This window comes from Xenopus laevis, chromosome 6S (genome assembly GCF_017654675.1).
Source record: "Xenopus laevis strain J_2021 chromosome 6S, Xenopus_laevis_v10.1, whole genome shotgun sequence".
In the NCBI taxonomy this organism is placed as follows: Eukaryota; Metazoa; Chordata; class Amphibia; order Anura; family Pipidae; genus Xenopus; species Xenopus laevis.
The window spans coordinates 100,439,381-100,459,558 of NC_054382.1; the positions used below are offsets into that span (position 1 = coordinate 100,439,381).

The following is a 20,178-nucleotide window of genomic DNA, read 5'->3' on the forward strand; positions in this document are numbered from 1 at the left end:
TTTTTTTCCAGAGAAAACAACCCAAACCTCGACATTATATACTCATTATTTGTCTTCCATCCCCTTAAAGGAGCAGGAAACCCTTTTGGCGCAAAAACCCTCCCCCCCCCTCCTCCTACCCGGCCTACCTCCCCCCCCCAGGCAAATGCCCCTAAGTTGCTACTTACCCCTCGGCGCAGGTACTCTCCCGTGGAGTTCGCAGGCGCCATCTTCTCTCATGCGGTCTTCTTCCTGCATTTACCCGAGGGGGGGATGGTAGGCCGGAGGGAGGGGGGAGGGGTTTTGCGCCAAAAGGGTTTCCTTCTCCTTTAACCAGTTTAGTTGCACTTCTCTGCACTCTCTCCAGCTCATTTATATCCCCTTTAAGTACTGGAACCCAAGGGCTGGACTTCACAAGCGTTTTTCATCGGATAGGCGATCGGTGACAAAATGCTGGCGACAAGTCGGACGGAGTCGCAGGCGTCAAGATATAATTGAATTAAAATGAAAAGTCTAAGGTAAAAAATATACGGTCACACTGTCGGATGAAGACACTACTTTCTGCGTTCACATCCGACAGTCGTGTCCCGTCGGATGTAATGTCGTTTTTAACTGCAACTTTTCATTCAGTCCATTTATATCTTGACGTCTGCTGCTCCGTCACCTGCGTTTTGTCGCTGGCTGCTGATCGGATGAAAAAAGCTTGTCCAGCCCCAAAACTGCGCTGCGGTGAACAACCCCTTTAATACTTCGCTTTAACCTGTGACATTTCTGCCACAAGGCAAGTTGAGAAACAGACACTTTACTAGGTATAAATTAGGCTCTGGCAGCGCAGAGAATGCAGCTGTGGCCCTTTTGACTCCTGAAAAACAGGCTTGTGGCATGCTCACCCGTTGACGTCCTTCTCATGAAACCAGCTCTGGGAACGTTTTGTCTTTTATTTTATTATTTCTTTTTGTTGCACATTAGTAAACAGATGCACAAATACCCATGGTACCTTAAACTGGTTAAAAGTAGCCCAACACTATTCATCTAAAAAAAACTAAACAGTACAAAGAGGAAAAATACCAATGGGATGAGCACATTACCCCTGTATACCTGCAGTCTGTGCAATCATTCAGAGTTGTCTGCACAACAGGCCTTTCTAATTAACCACTTGTCTGCTTGAAACAAGTAAGAACTTTAGTGGTTCCAAGATTTGAATAAAAAATGTTTATATCTACCTTTGGAATGGAACCAGAGGCATTTGTGTATGTTACACTGCTCAAACCTGCAAGATCATTTACACTTATTTAAAATACAAACATTGATTTTTCACAGCCTTCCAAATTCATTGATGTACGTCATTATTTTTGCCAATAATATGGTCTAAAGCTGAACTGTGCAGTGTCAATGATTAAAATCTTTTATGCTTTGTCTTCTAATTAAATGTGATAGGTGGGCTGACACTGACACCTGCCTGACACCATCAGTACTACAGCTCAGTGAGGCTGGCTCCGCTTGCTAAAATATATCTGTCTAGTTTATATCTAAAGCATTTATCTGAGGGTGTCTCAAATTAATGGTGATGAATTAATGAGGACTATGAAAATGACAGTAACACATGAACACTACTAATGTTAACACAGAATGGCAGCACCCAAGTGGTTCTGTAGCTGACTTAGCCCCTTGACTAATTCCTATGCTGATATAGGTATAGGATCTATTATCCAGAATGCTTGGGACCAGGGTTTTTTTTTCCTGTAATACGGATTACCCTATTGGAAGTCTACTAAAATCTTTAAACCATTGCATAAACCCCAAAAAATTAGTATTACCACAAATAGGGATCCATGCATCATAGTTACCATCAAGGACAAGGTACTGTTTTATTATTACAGATAAAAAGGAATTAATTTAAAAAAAAATAGACTTGAATACTTGAAATGGGTTCTGTGGGAGATGACCTTCACATCATTCTGAGCTTTCTGGATAACGGGTTTCTGGATAAGGGGTGCAGTAATACTTTCTCTATCATAGTACTTTTGGCACTTTGAATATATTTCATAGATGGTTCTTAAATCATCTGTTATCCTCCATTGCCAGAGTTGACATCTGTCTAGTTTTGAACATAATGGATTGTTTTTGCATAGACTGCCCGATTCAAATCTGGTTGCCTGGTTTTCACAAGTCTGATATCCAGACAAGCCTTTGCACTGAGTGAGGCAGCAAACAGCTGACTGTCATATGACAGCCCCACCCCCTGATATCACAAGCCTGCCCTAAATGCCACAAGTCCACCCCTGGAGTCATCAGCTCCACCCCTGATGTCACTAGCCCCCATCCAGGTTCTCAACAACAAACAGGTGGCAATCCCATCCAATGTTTTCTGCAACCCCTGTATACATTCTTTCCACCCCTTCTCTTTGAGAAGATCTTATTCTACCGGCTGAGCTATTGGCATCAGCCCCCTATATAGTCATTTCTGTTATAAATGCCATTCTGGGCAGATCACATTACCAATGTCCAACTTTAACACTGACTATGATGCCATTAACTGGTGCCTGTAGTCGCCCACGCAGCACTGACATAATACCCAACACTTCATTTCTGTTACTGTTTTTATTCAGAAACAACAGAAAATAAAGCAGTACTCTAAGACACAGGCAAGGAAAGGTGTATTTTATAGAAAGCAGACTGACATGATAGAACTGAATGTTCCTCTCTAATATGTAAAATGTGTAGGTGGTGACAGAGTTCATAATAGAAGAAATAATTGTGTTTTCCGCTGCAGTTCTTTTTGCTGCTTCTCTGTCCCAGTACCGATATACAGACCAAGAAGGGAGATGGGAAATACATACTGTAAAGACACCATCATTTCTAAAATAATAAGCCATAAACTCTGCATGTTTTCTTATATCCCTCCACCAGCTGAGTCAGAGAGAGAGAGAGAGAGAGTGTTGGGATAATGTAGCCAACTGCTCTTGTATTGTATTTGTGCTCACCCAAAAATATGAGTCACTTATGAGTGCAGTTCACAGGGCAAAATGCAATTTTTGGACACAAATTGCCATGCTTTTTACCCACTATGCAATATTTTCCCCCAAACTCCAGTTTAATTGCAGCCACACAGGGAGTTGCGCCCACATGCAATTGTGCCCAATGCATCAAAACAAGTGCAACTTGTGGCTAACATTTTCAGAGTAGGGATTACATTACTTCTGGCACGTGATGTTAAAACCGTATTGGTGCAGAACAAGTCTGTTGTGAATATGACACAACCTGCCGTGAGAACCCTGAAATTACCACCATGTTCAGTTTGGCAGGAGCTCCAGGCTTCCACAGCATCAGTAGACTCCCTTGCATACGATTCAGCAAAAAAAAAGACACAGCCCAACTATATGGAAGTACCTTTAATGAATGGTCAATGCATGCAACATTTGCGGCAATTTTAGCAATTCCTCCTGCACATTAGCACACTGATTCCATTATATCCTGCCTGGTTGTGCCCATGAGCATTCAGACTTGCATTTTATTCCGTTTGGATTTCATTGCTTTTTTTTTTATAGACGCAACATGCTGCATTTTCTTGCGTCTGCTGGGCGTTCAGAAATCGATAGAATAGAGGGTTGAACTCAGAATGTAGTCACCCGTTTGGGAGAATATAAGTAATACTTCTTCTAAATACTCTTCTAAAAATCCCATAGGAATGAATAGAAAGTGGGTGAGTTTTTATGCGGTGAGGTCTAATGTCACATTTTGAAAAATCTGCACCGTAATGAATCCTCGGTCACTAATACATTTTAGATGCCATTTTCTGTTAATACAATTAGGGATGCACCGAATCCACTATTCTAGATGCGGCCGAACCCCCAAATCCTTTGCGAAAGATTCGGCGCAACTTTTTTGGTTGGGAAGGGGAAAACATTTTTTACTTCCTTGTTTTGTGACAAAAAGTCACGTGATTTCACTCCCCACCCCTAATTTGAATATGCAAATTAGGATTCGGATCGGGCGGGCAGAAGGATTCGATTGAATCTGAATCCTGCTGAAAAAAGACGGATCCTGGATTCGGTGCATCCCTAAATACAATGCCTTATAGGATAGGAGTGCACCAGGCTCTTCTCAATATTTTTTTGCAGGGGGGCCTGGCACACTCTAGTTACGCCACTGTTTTTGACTATGTTGTGATCATACCTCATTACACCCCCAGCCCTGTCTCTCGCTCAACCCTGCCTACATTATTTACATTTTCACCAATTTTCTACTGGAATGTAATGAGCTCTGTACATTCATATTTAATGATAATGTCCAAGAGAAACAATTAGAAAAATGCCCTAACTAGAAGCTAGCTAGGGGGTTGGAGGGTCTTGCATGTCCTGGCTTAATTTCACTAGGGAAGAACCCAGTAACACTATATATATATATCAGTATATATGGAATCTTCTAAGCATCATAAGGGCTCTTACTGACGAGCGGTTGTAGCTGCGCTCCCCTGCGTTCCGTTTTTCTGCATTCAGCCGCAGGGGAGCGCAGGAATAGACACATTACATTTTTTCCAATGGGGCTGTACTCACACGGTGTAGGCGCCGATTGAAGGAAAAATGCAGCATGTTGCGTCAAAAAAAAATGCATCTAATCCTGTGCTCACCTGCGGCTGAACACAGAAAAACGGAACGCAGGGGAGCGCAGCTACAATCGCTCGTCAGTAAAAGCCCTAAGAGTGCCCATATATTATAAAATACTTATTAGCAGCTCTACAGCTTAATGATAGGTTAAAAGAGTCATTGCAGGGTAGTCTGAAGGTTCTTTAACAATCAGATAATAAAAGAAGAGGGACCCTATACTATATATCTGATCAATGGTCAATTATGTATCAATAACAACTGATAGTTTACCATAGAAAATTCTGCCAAAGGCTCAGGATACTGACATAGCAGTAAGGCAGGGCTGACTAACTAAAGACAAGCTGCATGTTGCCCAGCAACTGTTTTTTATGGCCCACAGTCATCATTTTAATAAGGCTCCCTTTTTGAACATGTCAATATGAAGGCTAATAAGGCAGCTGCATTTAAGAAAAGGAAAAGCACTGCAGTAAGTTACCTTACCAGGCAGTGCCACTACTGAAAAACAGAGGACAGTATACTAGTGCAATCCCAGGGCAAGAGTTTGCTCCATGTGTATTTATATAACATGCACTATTGATGGTAAATACAGTATACCTTCTCTTTTACTCTGTGTGGTAGAAACATGATTCATGAAAAACATGAATGATGCACCCAACCTTGTGCTGGACAATACATTGGGTCCCTTTCACATATATAACTGCAGATGAACAGAGAAAAAACCTACGTTGGGGGTCATTTATAAACACTGGGCAAATTTGCACCTGGGCAGTAACCTATAGCAATCAATCAGTTAATTGGTTTCAGTCTTTAACCTGCTGCTGGCTGAAATGGCTAATTAATCGAGTTGCACTCGCACACCCTGGCCTTCAAATTAGGATAGTCCCTGGTGCACAGCAATGGTGGAATCGGCGTCCCACCTTGTAATGACGGATCAGAAGAAAATTCAGAAGAATCAGGTAATTTTCTTCTGAAATGGCTAATTACTAATTGATTGCTATGGGTTACTGCCCAGGTGCAAACTTGCCCAGTGTTTATAAAGGAGACCTGATGTTGTGTGCACTCTATAAGTAATGTCATTATACTGTACTGGAAAACTGGAATCCAGTAATAAATTTTGTAGAATTCTGGGTTTTATATTTTGTATGTATTCCCCTAATGGACCAAGAGATCACATGCAGAAAAAGATTTGACTTATTGTAAAAAAAAAAAGTGGAAATGTGATGCACTTTAATTGATGCAGTCTGCCTACTGTATTTCTAATCGTGTGTCCATCAAATGCCATTTAGTGAGGTCACTTTGATACCTGTTAAGCATTAGACATCCTAAACCAAAAAGACCTTCAGAAAATGTGGAACATAATAATACAGTAAAGGGATACATTGCAATGGAATGTTATAGTGGTGCACACAGGGAAAGCAAAAGGTTAAAGGTATGACCTGTCATTGGCTTGCAGATCCATTAGTGGGAAGGCACAAGCAGAAAACAACACTTCAACAGTCAATACAAGGTATCAGGTTTATGCTTTAGTGAGGCTGCAAACCCTTTACAAATTTAACACTTTTAGTCCATGTTATCTCTTGTGCCAAAGGCAATGAATAGGATCAGTCTGAGTGCATCAAGTGCACAATAAACATTGCTTTTCTATTAGGTACACACAAAGTGTGTCTCTTTCTTCGTCTACATTGATGTCATTAAGTCTATGTTAAATGATCAATTTTTTGTAAATAAATCATGTTGTATCATAAAAACAGCAAACATAATAAAAAAAAACAACAATTGTATCTTTGATTATTTTTCTAGTGGGTATCTGGTAGCATGCTATTTGTAGGAAACGGTGTTATATACTGTATATATACTGTGGATATACTGTATTTCCAAAAGGACCATCATCAATCACTATTGGCTAGGTTGGGGTGTTTTCTTGACGTGCCCGTAAAGTTCTAGCTGTATTCCTGTCATAGGTCAGTGGGTTTCCCCAATAGCTTGTATGGGGCCCAAATAGCCAGAAATGTAGGGGTTCTGTTTGTATATATTAAATAGTGCTTTCAAAATGCATATTTGCGGCAAGTTTTTTATGGACCTCCACTATTGAGGGTATGATGGCTGATCCATTTAGACGCTATTAATATGCGTGCTACCGTTAATATATGGTTCACTAATTTCTGGGAAGAGTTCGAGATTTCCTCCATATGTTTTCCAAGTAAGTAAGTTAATGGGCTTTTTACTAAGTCCTTACATGTGGACACTGATTTTCTATGCTGTTAGGATAATGGCACACGTATTAAAGACTGGCTTAATGCCAACAAACTTATTCACATCCATTTCAATATTTGGCAGTGTTTCAGGCTTTAACTTGGGTGACAAAATGCCCATCTGAGACATTAGTAACAAATTCCTTAACCTCAGCCCTACTAAGTATGCTCCATGAGGTTTGCTAAAGCCAATCATTACAACTGATACATTAACCAGTGTGATGCAATAACCATCATGGTTCCACTGTTGATAATTTCCAGGGCATGCTGAGTATTGTGTCAGTATCAAGCTGCATTTTGATTGGTCACATTAGCCATTAAACATGTTCTCTCTCTCTCTCTCTCTCTCTCTCTCACTCTCTCACTCACTGAGGAAGTCACTAGGCACACACTGCCCTTTCACAACCTATGCAAATATTATGCAAGCAAGCAACAAAGTAATTACATTTTACAATTTTTAATTTTGTTTATTAGAATGTGTTTAGAGTTGTGATAGAATGAAAGCATGCAACATTTTAAAGCTACAACCCCGGACGTAGGCTTGGTGTGGTGGTGGTATGGTCACTAACATGACTGCAGTGCTCACATTTCTATTAGTTTTGTATATAGGGGTCTTCATGACCTCCCACAGCCAAGCAATACTGATAGTATCCCAACTCAGACCCTCCTAGTGTCCATTGATCAATGCTCTGGTAGGATGCAGTACTGTTTCGTATTTCTATTGAAGACTATCAGAACATACATCCCACAGCTCAACGTGACAGGGGGACACGCAGCTCTACACTGGGGTATAACACTAAGCAGTTGGGAAACAGGAAGTGAAAGTTTAAACAAAATAACACTGATTGCTTTGGTTTTAGAAATACTTTCATTTATTCATTTTCACATTTTGTGATAATTTAAATAAAACCACAAAAAAATTGTGGTCGCACTTGTTACCAATTTTTTTGTAATTGCATTTTTTTCCTACATTTTGCCACATAAATTATTAGAATGTGCTATAACATATAAAATAATTTGTTACAGTTACAGTTTTCAATTTGACAGCCATTGGCTACTGGAGGATTCTGGAATTTTTAGTTTAATAACAGCCAGAGGCAGACTGATACTGATTGGATACCACTGATATACAGGCTCATTTATTAACACACGGGCAAACTTAGCACCTGGGCGAATCAGCTGCTAGAACAACAAAAGCAGGGATTTCATGGTTTGCAATAAATATATATATATATATATATATAGACAAATACAAGATTCCTCTGCACTCAACCCATTATCAATATATTTAAGACAGAGACATTTTGTGCATACTGCTACTGAAAAATGCCTTACCCTTTAAACAAAACAGGGATTGTTTGTCCATATATTGCAATATATTTAAGCTGGCCAACTACGTCAAAGTCATCCCATATCTGGCCAGTCCTATGCTCAATTTTCATTTGATTCATTAAGAATTCTATGGTTTCATTATACATTTTATAAAAGGGACGAATACGTTTTACCTGCAACTTACTAGCTGCTTTCAAAGTAAAACTCCCAAACTTGGCTGCCCTTTTATTAGACACCAGTGGGATCACCTGACTATAGTTGGAGGGGGTGGGAGCTACAACATAGAGCTGGTCACTGCTCTTGTAGAACTATAACAAACAAGGGAAAGTTGTGCTCACCACTAGTTTTTAAAATCATTAGGCGGGGGTGCAATGAGGGTGTGACCACAAAATACATATAGACAAATACAAGATTCCTCTGCACTCAACCCATTATCAATATATTTAAGACAGAGACATTTTGTGCATACTGCTACTGAAAAATGCCTTACCCTTTAAACAAAACAGGGATTGTTTGTCCATATATTGCCAGCTTAAATATATTGCAATATATGGACAAACAATCCCTTGTATTTGTCTATATGTATTTTGTGTTCACACCCTTATTGCACCCCCGCCTAATGATTTTAAAAACTAGTGGTGAGCACAACTTTCCCTTGTTTATATATATATATATATATATATAGGTGATGTAAGGATCAGCACACTCATTTGTAGAAAAGCAAAGTGTATTTTATTTCAACACAGCATTGTGTCCAACGTTTCGGTTCCTCCTGGGAACCTTTATCAAGGATCCTTGATAAAGGTTCCCAGGAGGAACCGAAACGTTGGACACAATGCTGTGTTGAAATAAAATACACTTTGCTTTTCTACAAATGAGTGTGCTGATCCTTACATCACCTGTATCATTAATTTGATCCTGCACCTCAAACTCATACAAGTATCGAGTGCTGATACCCACAGGACGCATATATATATATATATATATATATATATATATATATATATATATATATATATATATATATAGTTCGATAAAGAAACAGCACTCGCCATAAATGCTCAATATGTTGTATTAAATAGTAAAACAATTACATCACCATATATGTGCACATACATAGAAGCGACGTTTCGAGCCGGAAAGGCTCTTTCTCAAGCCATGTGAAACAATGGTGTAAAAGTGCATACAAAGTCCATAGCGTCCTTTATAGTCCAGCAGGGGAAGTGACATAGTGCATTCTTGTTCATACTCTCTATAGGCATTTATGGCGAGTGCTGTTTCTTTATCGAACTATATATTTTATGGAGGACTGACCGGAGACCTCATGGGACGTGCACCGCAAAGATACTGCAAAGCGTGAGTGCTGTTACTAGCATTTGTATTATATATATATATATATATATACAAACTAGCCAGCAAAAGGGCAACTTGCATATCCATGCATAGGCTGTAAAGGTCAGTGGTTTGGTGGTATTTTGTTGAGGCAAAGAAAAAAAAAAGAGGATGTGCTGATATACCCCATGAAACTATGGTAGTAAGTTGAATATAAAAAAACATATGGAGGCTGGAAGCATTTTAAAGGCAGGGGGTGATGACTGCATGCCATTTTCATTATAAAGACATTCTCAGGCCAAGCCCTAGTGTCAGCACAAATGAACCTTTGTTATGTTGTTATCATGGGCTGGGAAGCACTTGCCAAACATTGGTTGCCCTGTCCATGGTGCTGAACATGAAGTTACTGGTAGAGCACAACCAGCTCTGGGTTCTCTGCAATCACTATTATCTCCCTCTGGCTTATTTATTAACATAAATGCAAATGAGAACAAGCGCAGTAAACCATAATAACCAACAAGCCATTAACTTTTATCACTCTACAGGCAGCTCAACGTATAGATGCTAATGAATCCCTGCTGTAGGTTACTGGACATACTGTATTTAGTGCGGCGGTTGCCAATTGAAATATCTGTGAACTGATAGATACCAAGGCTGTCAATTTTTGAACTTGTTCATTCTCCGTCATTAACTGCACTTCCCAGCATCCTCAGCCAGATTTCTCCCATTATCAATAAATAGTTATGTGATATATTTCTGAACCATTATAAAACTCTATTCAAATTATTGGATCCCTTATCTGAAAAGGAGATGTGCCAACCATAGACAAATACTTATTTTGATTTAATGATTTAAAGGTCATTTTTTTTGCTGCAGGAAATATTGCAGCTCCACTTGATTTGGTACTTTACCTCTGGATGGACCCTTTTTTCCACTGTTTGGTGCTCTCATATCCACACTTGGGTATAATGGCCATAAGGAAGCATGTTGGGCCCCAATATCCCCACAACCAGTCATTACAATAAGCTTCAGCTACATAGACCCCGGCCCTCCCCCAGGGATGGAGGGAATCCTGAGGGGAAGTTACCTATGTTTGCTCCAAAAGTGTTCACCTGGTTTTCCTGCAGATAAACATAGTCCCAGGTAGGTTGGGCCACCATCTTTCTAAACCGTTTTTTGGTTTTCCAATGCCTCGAGCAAAGAAGAGTCTCCCCTTTCTGTGCTCACCATGACCCACCTTGCCCAACGCTCTTAAACTTTTCCAGATGCGTAAAACAAATTATTAGTATTTTTATTATAATGAAACAGTTATTGACAACCTCAGCAAGTCAAACTCCATTGCTCCTACAAAGGCCTTGGATTAAATTTTACATTTACATATCCTTATATTTAAAATGTCAAATACTTCATTGGATTTCCATCCATCTACTAAAAGAGTGGGTGATATTTCTTACCTGGGATAACATTTTTGTAAAGCAAATATTTGTTTTATTGTCGAGAGGATCAAATGGGCATAAAAACTTTAGCCGCTTTTACTGGGCAGTTGGCCGCATCTTTTGCTTTCAGGTTACCCATGATGCCATAACACTTTCCCTGTTTGTTCAGTTTTGGAATTTCTGGTTATACAAAGAATTACATTATCTGACACCTTAACATATGAAAGTTGTAAGTTTGAAGTAGATTGCCGTTTACATTTGGATATTTTAAATGCTGCTGTTGGTTCTCTGAATATTATGTCTGCAACAGGGTAGGAGGTCCCTGGTAAGGAAAACTTGTATAATTAAAGTGATAATGCGTTCAAATTTCATTTGAAGCAACATAGGTGATATTTCACAGTCAGGACAGTGAGGTTGTGGAATGCACTGCTGGGTGATGTTGTGATGGCTGATTCTGTTATGGCTTGGATGATTTTTTGGACAGACATAATATCAAAGGCTATTGTGATACCAGACTCTATAGTTAGTATAGATATTGGTATATATAATTTATGTGAAAGTAGGGAGGGGTGTGTGTATGGATCCTGGATTTTTATTTGGAGGGATTGAACTTGATGGACTTTGTCTTTTTTCAACCCAATTTAACTATGTAACTATGTGTTGATGCTGCTGATTATTAATAGCCTGCATTACACTAACATTATCAGACTAAAACGAGATGTTTTTCATCGAATTGCCCTAAGGTGCTGTAGCTACAAGAAACTGAAAAAGGTTTATTGGAATTCAATCCTTTGTTAGACCTTTACCCATTAATAGGAGCAGATGTGAGTACACCATTTATGTTGTAAAGCCATAGTTACCTGTTGCATCTGTGAACAACTGCATTTCTTGACTTGGCCCTGTCCTTCCAGATAGTTGTGCCATTAACGGTTGACAAAAACATTATTTTATCACCATACCTTTAGGTTCTTCCTTTATTTTCTTGGCAATTTCTGGTCCAGCTGTGTTTTTTGTTATTTCCTGCAGTGGCTCGTTCTTGCCTGCGGTAAATGCTCATCCCATGTAGATTATTCTAGAGGCAAAGTCTCAGTAGAAACAGGGAGGCACATTTATCAATATTCAAATTTTGAATTCATGTGAGTTTTTTTAACTCACACAAATTCGATTTTACTCGAAATTCAAATATTCGATTATTTATTATAAAAATCGAATATCTTAAACGCAGATGAATTATACTGGGTCGAAAACTCGAATCTAATGCGATCAAACTCGATTCAAGTTGTTTCTACGAATAAAACCTGAATGTCAGGAAGGATGCAAACATCTCCAAATTGCTCTCCCATTGACTTATATAGCAATTCAGCAGGTTTTAGGTGGCGAATAGTTTCATTCGAAATTCCTCAAGAGTCAGAGTATGATAAATCTTGAAAATCAAATTAGAATTTTTTAAAAAAACTTGAATCCAGTTTGGATAACTCCCTAGTTGAATTCGAGAGTTTTGACCATAAAAAAATTTGAATTTGAATTTCAATTTGACCCTTACTAAATCTGCCCCTGCTTGTTTAATAATTTTCCATTAGCATTTTAATAAACTTCTTCTGCATTGTCTGGCCTGGGTGCTAATGTACAGTAACTACACAGTTTTTTTCATGTCCGTCATCAGCATACATTGTAGAATAGGCCATCTATTTTTACAACCAATAAAATAAAAGCTATGTGTGTGTAGCGGCAACAAACTAAACTAAATTAACAAACTAAATTAAGATTCTACTACTGTTTTTGCCATGAATTACCCTGTGCTTGTTTGTTCAAATCTTCCAAATCTACATTAAGGGGCCGATTCACTAACTTCGAGTGAAGGATTCGAAGTAAAAAAACTTCGAATTTCGAAGTGTTTTTTGGGCTACTTCGACCATCGAATGGGCTACTACGACCTTCGACTACGACTTTGAATCGAACTATTCGAACTAAAAATCGTTCGACCATTCGATAGTCGTAGTACTGTCTCTTTAAGAAAAAACTTCGACCCCCTAGTTCGCCATCTAAAAGCTACCGAACTCAATGTTAGCCTATGGGGAAGGTCCCCATAGGCTTTCCTAAGTTTTTTTGATCGAAGGATATTCCTTCAATCGTTGGATTAAAATCCTTCGAATTGTTCGATTCGAAGGATTTTATCGTTCGATCGAAGGAATAATCCTTCGATCCTTCGATCGCACTATTTGCGCTAAAATCCTTCGACTTAATTAATTAACCCTCGATATTCGACCCTTTGTGAATCGGCCCGTTAATGTCTAAAAAGACAATGAACATTATTCTTCGTTGAGAGCATCATTATTTTTATTTCCCTATAGATATGGCAGGTGTTGAATCATTCTAAATGTACCCTGTTTTTTCTTTTGATCAAACCCAAAGGGGAACAAACTGGTATGACTTGGGGGGGAGGGGGTCTGATAAGAACCCTTACATACTACCAGCTTCTTTATTTCATTTTTCCTTAAGGATTGCATAATTTCATATACTCTAACACTGTCACAAAAAGATATATTTTTCATGGTGTAACAGTGTTGGCCACAATATCAATATCGACGCCTTGAGATGATGCTGGAAAGCTGTATAGTGCTGCATGTTCAAATTCTACCATCTGTAAGGAAAGAGAGGGGTGGGAGGGAATAAACACTTCCAAGACCCAGTGACATTACCAGGTTGACTATGGACCAGTACCCACTGAAAAATGAAGTTTTCTTCCAAGGTAACATGGTGGAGACCAAATGTCTAAGGGGCATTGGCATGTAGTGGAATGTGAGCTCCCTGGTTACTTGTACTGCCAGTTTGTTCCTTACTCATTTTTGCTGGCTGATTTGGCATTTTTTATGAATTAATTTTTGGTCAATTTTGACTGCTCTTTTGCTGCCGTTGCCCTTCTGGTTCTCTGCTTCACTCTTCCCTGATTAGCCTGTTGAACACTGAGCCTGGATGCAGTGGTGGAAGGTAATTATCCATCTCCAGAGCTGCATGCCATGTTTTCAGATATTTACACTGCCTATTTCATCTCTACCACTTATTGCTGATGGAGAAGAAGAAAGCACCCCCTTTTATAACCCCGGGTTTCCTATTTCCTGCGTGGTTGTCCATGCAAAGTGCTCTGCTTTCTGTACTTTACAGACAGGGGCCGCAGCATTTCCCGCCAGCACCTACAAATTGCCCCGGCATGGGGATTAGAAACGGAACGGCCCCATACTGATGATCAGGACCATTGGAAGGGGTTTGTTCTGCAGATTAAACTGGGCAGTGAAGGGTTGTGCCTGTGGGAGGGGGACCTGCTGTGTGCACTGTACATTCAGCTGAGCAGGAAAGGATTGTGCCTGCAATACTGTCTGGGGAAGCGCTGGAGGGGAAGGAGAGGATTTTTTTTTCTTACCCTTCCTTGTTAATTGCTTCGGTGATCCTTTCTCCAGCTCCCTGATTCTTAAAGGCCACACTACCTTCTTCCTTCTGCTGAGTGTCAGTCTAATTCTCTGCTGCACAGCCATTTCTTTTCTCTGGTCCTGGAACAAACAAATTCAGGTTAGTAATGATAAAAAAAATCACAGTGCTTTTCTTTTATCAGCATTAGGACCCTTCACCCTCCCCATTTTTTCACCCTGCCTCGGCTCTATTGTTCTTCTCTCGTCCCTGCACCTTCCCCCCCACCCTTCCCAACCCCCCCTCCCTCATTTGCTGACTTGCCAAACAAAAGACCAGTAAATTTCTAGGCTCGTCCTATTTTATACCCTAATCTCCCATGTTCTGTTGAAATTAGAAGCATATTTCTCCTTTCATCATCTCATTGCTTTGGAATTAGGGCTAAGCCAAAACGTTGCTCCTGAATGATCTGCAACCTGTGGCTTTCTAGGTGAACTACAACTCTCAGCATCCTGAGATCCCCTTCCAATGTGACTGGGAGTTGTAGTTCAGCATTAGCTGGAGAGCCAGAGGCTGCAGATGACTCTGGATGAGAGAGAGGCAGACACACAATGCTAGCCATCCCACTGTACACAGACTCCTGTGCGCTGCCTTAATGTCAAGGGATTCCATGTGAAAGGAAGGCAGTTGCTGTATCTCCCAGAGAGAACTGCCTATTTAATCGGTCTCTGTGGCATTCACGGTTCACTTGTCCTTTACTTCCAGCATAATCACTAACAGCCCCGCTGCTCTTGGCACCGTCCAAACTGCTTCAGAACAACAAGCTGCAGCCCCAACTTCCCACACTTATCAGGGACTCGTAAAGGGGTGCAACTGTTTTGGGGATTTTTTTTTTTTTTTTTTTACCTAAGAAGTCAGAGTCGATAGAGCGGAATAATAATCAGAATAATAGGAGGAAGCACAGGCGCATGTGCATGGAGGATGATGAGCAGCCGGCCTTGGGTGAGCAGCCCAGCTTCAACGGATGTGATCAGGGCAAAGATTTGCAGCTGCCTCCCGGCATTGATGGTGAAACTGTAAGTAGTGAAAGGGACTGGGCTGATTCCAGGACACCAGTGCTCTGCTGCTTCTGCCTGTTATGTCTTCTCTGCATTTGCCACTTAAAAGCTGACACTTAGTGAGGATGGGTTCCATTTTTTTTTATAAGATTTCTGCTCAGATACAGGATTTTTTCACTTTTAGAGCATGGTCCTATGAGCAAGACATTGGGCTTTATCTTGTTCTGTATATTAAGATGGGTACTTGCCCCATCACCTTTACTAGCGGGTACCAGTATATACACACTGCTAGCAGCTGCATTCCTGCATAGATCACAAGCAATTCATGTTTTCCATCTGAATAACCTGCTGGGCTACAACATGCCCATTAATGTGCAATGTTTGTAAGATGCCTATTTACTGCCCAGTGCTTGTGTGGCAGAGGCCTGTGTATAGCATTCTCGGTGAGGACACAGTGTCTGTATAGTAGCATTCTATAAGTGCTCATTTACACAGTGTATAGTATTATCCTTCATCTCTTTTATAGTGCTGATGTATTTTACAGTTCATTACCCAGTAGAGCTTACGATCTAAGGTCCCTAATACATACACACTAAAGTCACTTTTAGGAACCAATTAAGCTGCATATGGGAAAGAGGACATGCAAATTCTTGCTGGCATCAAACCTAGGAGCTTCATACTTCAGCATCGCTATCCACTGCACCACCAGGTTGGCCATATTAGTAGGCAGCCTGTAGGCTTCCCAATTACTACACATCTTACTACATGTTCATATGCTAGGCAGAAGTCTGTAGGATGCCTGTATGGCTTTATGATACTGGTCATTCTATTGAAAGCTCATTTACTTGATAGTGCTTCAAAAGAGTCTGTAGGATCTCCATTCACTATATATTTACTGCAGGATACACATTTACTATATATCTACTGCAGGATACACATTTACTATATATATATACAGTATCTACTGCAGGATGCACATTTACTATATATCTACTGCAGGATGCACATTTACTATATATATCTACTGCAGGATGCACATTTACTATATATCTACTGCAGGATGCACATTTACTATATATCTACTGCAGGATACACATTTACTATATATCTACTGCAGGATACACATTTACTATATATATATATATATACAGTATCTACTGCAGGATGCACATTTACTATATATCTACTGCAGGATACACATTTACTATATATCTACTGCAGGATGCACATTTACTATATATCTACTGCAGGATACACATTTACTATATATCTACTGCAGGATACACATTTACTATATATATCTACTGCAGGATGCACATTTACTATATATCTACTGCAGGATGCACATTTACTATATATCTACTGCAGGATACACATTTACTATATATCTACTGCAGGATACACATTTACTATATATATCTACTGCAGGATGCACATTTACTATATATCTACTGCACGGTGTACATTTTGGGGCCGATTCATCAAGGGTCGAATATCGAGGGTTAATTAACCCTCGATATTCGACTAGGAACTAAAATCGACTAGGAACTAAAATTTAGCGCAAATCCTACGATCGAACGGTCGAAGGATTATTCGTTCGATCGAACGATTAAATCCTTCGAATTGAACGATTCGAAGGATTTTAATCCAACGATCGAAGGAATATCCTTCGATCAAAAAAACTCAGGCAAGCCTATGGGGACCTTCCCCATAGGCTAACATTGAGTTCGGTAGCTTTTAGCTGCCGAACTAGGGGGTCGTAGTTTTTCTTAAAGAGACAGTACTTCGACTATCGAATGGTCGAGTAGTCGAACGATTTTTAGTTTGAATCGTTCGATTCGTAGTCGAAGTCGTAGTCGAAGGTCGAAGTAGCCCATTCGATGGTCGAAGTAGCCCAAAAAACACTTCGAAATTCGAAGTTTTTTTAATTCGAATCCTTCACTCGAGCTTTGTAAATGTGCCCCTTACTATATATATACTGCACGGTGCACATTTACTATATATCTACTGCACGGTGCACATTTACTATATATCTACTGCAAGAAGCACATTTAGGGGCCGATTCATCAAGGGTCGAATATCGAGGGTTAATTAACCCTCGATATTCGACTAGGAATTGAAATCCTTCGACTTCGAATATCGAAGTCGAAGGATTTAGCGCAAATGCTACGATCGAACGATTAAATCCTTCGAATCGAACGATTCGAAGGATTTTAATCCAACGATCGAAGGAATATCCTTCGATCAAAAAAACTTAGGCAAGCCTATGGGGACCTTCCCCATAGGCTAACATTGACTTCGGTAGCTTTTATCTGCCGAACTAGGGGGTCGAAGTTTTTTTTAAAGAGACAGTACTTCGACTATCGAATGGTCGAATAGTCGAACGATTTTTAGTTCGAATCCTTCGATAGTCGTAGTCGAAGGTCGAAGTAGCCCATTCGATGGTCGAAGTAGCCAAAAAAACACTTCGAAATTCAAAGTTTTTTTACTTCGAATCCTTCACTCGAGCTTGATGAATCGGCCCCTTACTATATATCTACTGCAGGATGCACATTTAGGTGCACATTTACTATATATCTACTGCACGGTGCACATGTACTATATATCTACTGCAGGATACACATTTACTATATATCTACTGCACATTTACTATATATCTACTGCACGGTGCACATTTACTATATATCTACTGCAGGACGCACATTTACCATATATCTACTGCACGGTGCACATGTACTATATATCTACTGCAGGATACACATTTACTATATATCTACTGCACATTTACTATATATCTACTGCACGGTGCACATTTACTATATATCTACTGCACGATGCACATTTACTATATATCTACTGCATGGTGCACATTTACTATATATCTACTGCACGGTGCACATTTACTATATATCTACTGAACGGTGCACATTTACTATATATCTACTGCATGGTGCACATTTACTATATATCTACTGCACGGTGCACATTTACTATATATCTACTGAACGGTGCACATTTACTATATATCTACTGCACGGTGCACATTTACTATATATCTACTGAACGGTGCACATTTACTATATATCTACTGCAGGATGCACATTTACTTTATAGTATCTGTACATTAGAGGCAATCCTTGCTCAGTAACTATACAGTGTGGGTAAATTAGAGGCCATTCTACAGGATGCTTTGTTTCTATATAGTATCTGCATGTTGAAACTCATTCTACTGGATGCCCATTTACTATATAGTGTCTGTATGTTAGAGGTCATTCTATATGTAACTATGTACTGGATTTAATTTTCTAAACTGCTAGGATGCTTATTTACTGTATAGGGTTTGTATGTCAGAGGCAATTCTTGCTCATTTACTATATAGTGTGGGTATGTTAAAGGCCATTCTATAGGATGGTTAAGTGATTCTATTGGATGCCCATTTACTATATAGTGTTTGTTAGAGGCAATTATATGGTATGCTCATTTAATATAGTGTCTATATATGAAATCTCATACTATAGGATGCCCCTTTACTATATAGTATCTGTATATTAAAGCTCATTATATAGAATGTTTTTTTTTACAATACAGTAGAATTCAGATTTGAACCTGGGATCAGGGCCGCCATCAGGGGGGCCTGACCACTACTGTTTTGTTTTTTTTAACTTGTAGGGGGGCCCTGACCACCAATGGCTTTTTATAACTTGTGGGGGTAACCTGGCCACCAATGTTTCTTTTTTATCTTGGGGGGGGGCTTTTTTTTACCAAGAGACTAAACTAAATGTACATTAGAAATACAGACATATTCTAAAACTTAGAGTCTACTTTGAAGTGGTGACTGGTTTAAAGGAGAACTAAAGCCTAACTAAAGAAGTAGACTAGAATGTGTTGGGATTCTGTACCAGCCCAAGGCAACCACAGCCATTTAGCAGTAAAGATCTGTGTCTCCAAAGATGCCCCAGTAGCTCCCCATCTTCTTTTCTGCTGATTCACTGCACATACTCTGTGCTGCTGTCACTTACTGAGCTTAGGGACCCACTCACAATATACAGTACACATAGAATAGAAATGCCACAATATACGACTGATTAGTTATTAATACAGATAATTACTACATGGCAGCACAGAAACCAGTGCATCTAACATCAGAATTTAATAATCAGCCCTGTAGCATCAGCTTATATTACAGACAAACCTCATTTTCTGCTTGAGGATTTGCGACGACCCCTAAGCTTAGCTTCTCAACAGCTGCTCAGAGCCCACTGAGCATGTGAGTGTCACAGACACTTTCCAAGATGGTGACCCCCTGTGACAAGTTAGAAGTCCTGGATCATTGCTGCTATTTAGAAGCTGAAACTTTAGGCTGGTGCAATAAATTCAGTATATTGAATACAGCATTTTTAGCTACATTCATTTTTAGGATTTAGTTCTCCTTTAACAATACTTTAGCCAAAGTTATTACAACTGTATTAGGGCTGTTGCCTGTGGCCTTTTTACTGTGGTGTGGGCGGAATCTGGGGTGGGTCTTGGGGCTGGGCTAGGTGGGGCCAGGGGCCCCAAACATTTTGTTGTACAGGGCCCTATGGTTTCTGATGGTGGCCCTGACCTGGCAACCAATCAGATGTTTGCTTTCATTATTCTACCTGCCACTGGCAGAAAAAAAGTTATCCGCTTATTGGTTGCTGTAGGTTACTGCCCAGGTGCAAATTTGTCAATTGTTTATAAATGAGCCCCAGTGTATGTATGTTAGAGGCCATTCCATAGAATGCTTATTTAATATAGA

The 20,178-nt window shown here is 39.7% G+C and overlaps 1 protein-coding gene and 1 long non-coding RNA gene across 4 annotated transcripts in view; one reads left to right on the forward strand and one right to left on the reverse strand.

Moving 5' to 3' along the window:
* rgs20.S (regulator of G-protein signaling 20 S homeolog) overlaps nt 1–20,178 on the forward strand; it is a 69,564-nt gene that overhangs the window by 14,755 nt on the left and 34,631 nt on the right. The window contains exons 1-2 of one of the 3 annotated variants that reach the window (XM_018223705.2): nt 14,265–14,502; nt 15,106–15,416. The exons of 1 other annotated variant lie outside the window; for it this stretch is intronic. In XM_018223705.2, the coding sequence (XP_018079194.1) occupies nt 15,309–15,416 (108 nt within the window). In that variant the 5' untranslated portion in view covers nt 14,265–14,502; nt 15,106–15,308. Of the gene's footprint in view, nt 1–14,264; nt 14,503–15,105; nt 15,417–20,178 lie in introns of those variants that run through there. One more of the 3 variants, XM_018223708.2, reaches the window with a different exon arrangement.
* Nucleotides 13,258–14,415, reverse strand: LOC121395159. Its single transcript, XR_005962299.1, has 2 exons — nt 14,357–14,415; nt 13,258–13,579 (listed from the first exon to the last, which is right to left on the reverse strand). It is a non-coding gene; the product is annotated as an uncharacterized LOC121395159 (long non-coding RNA).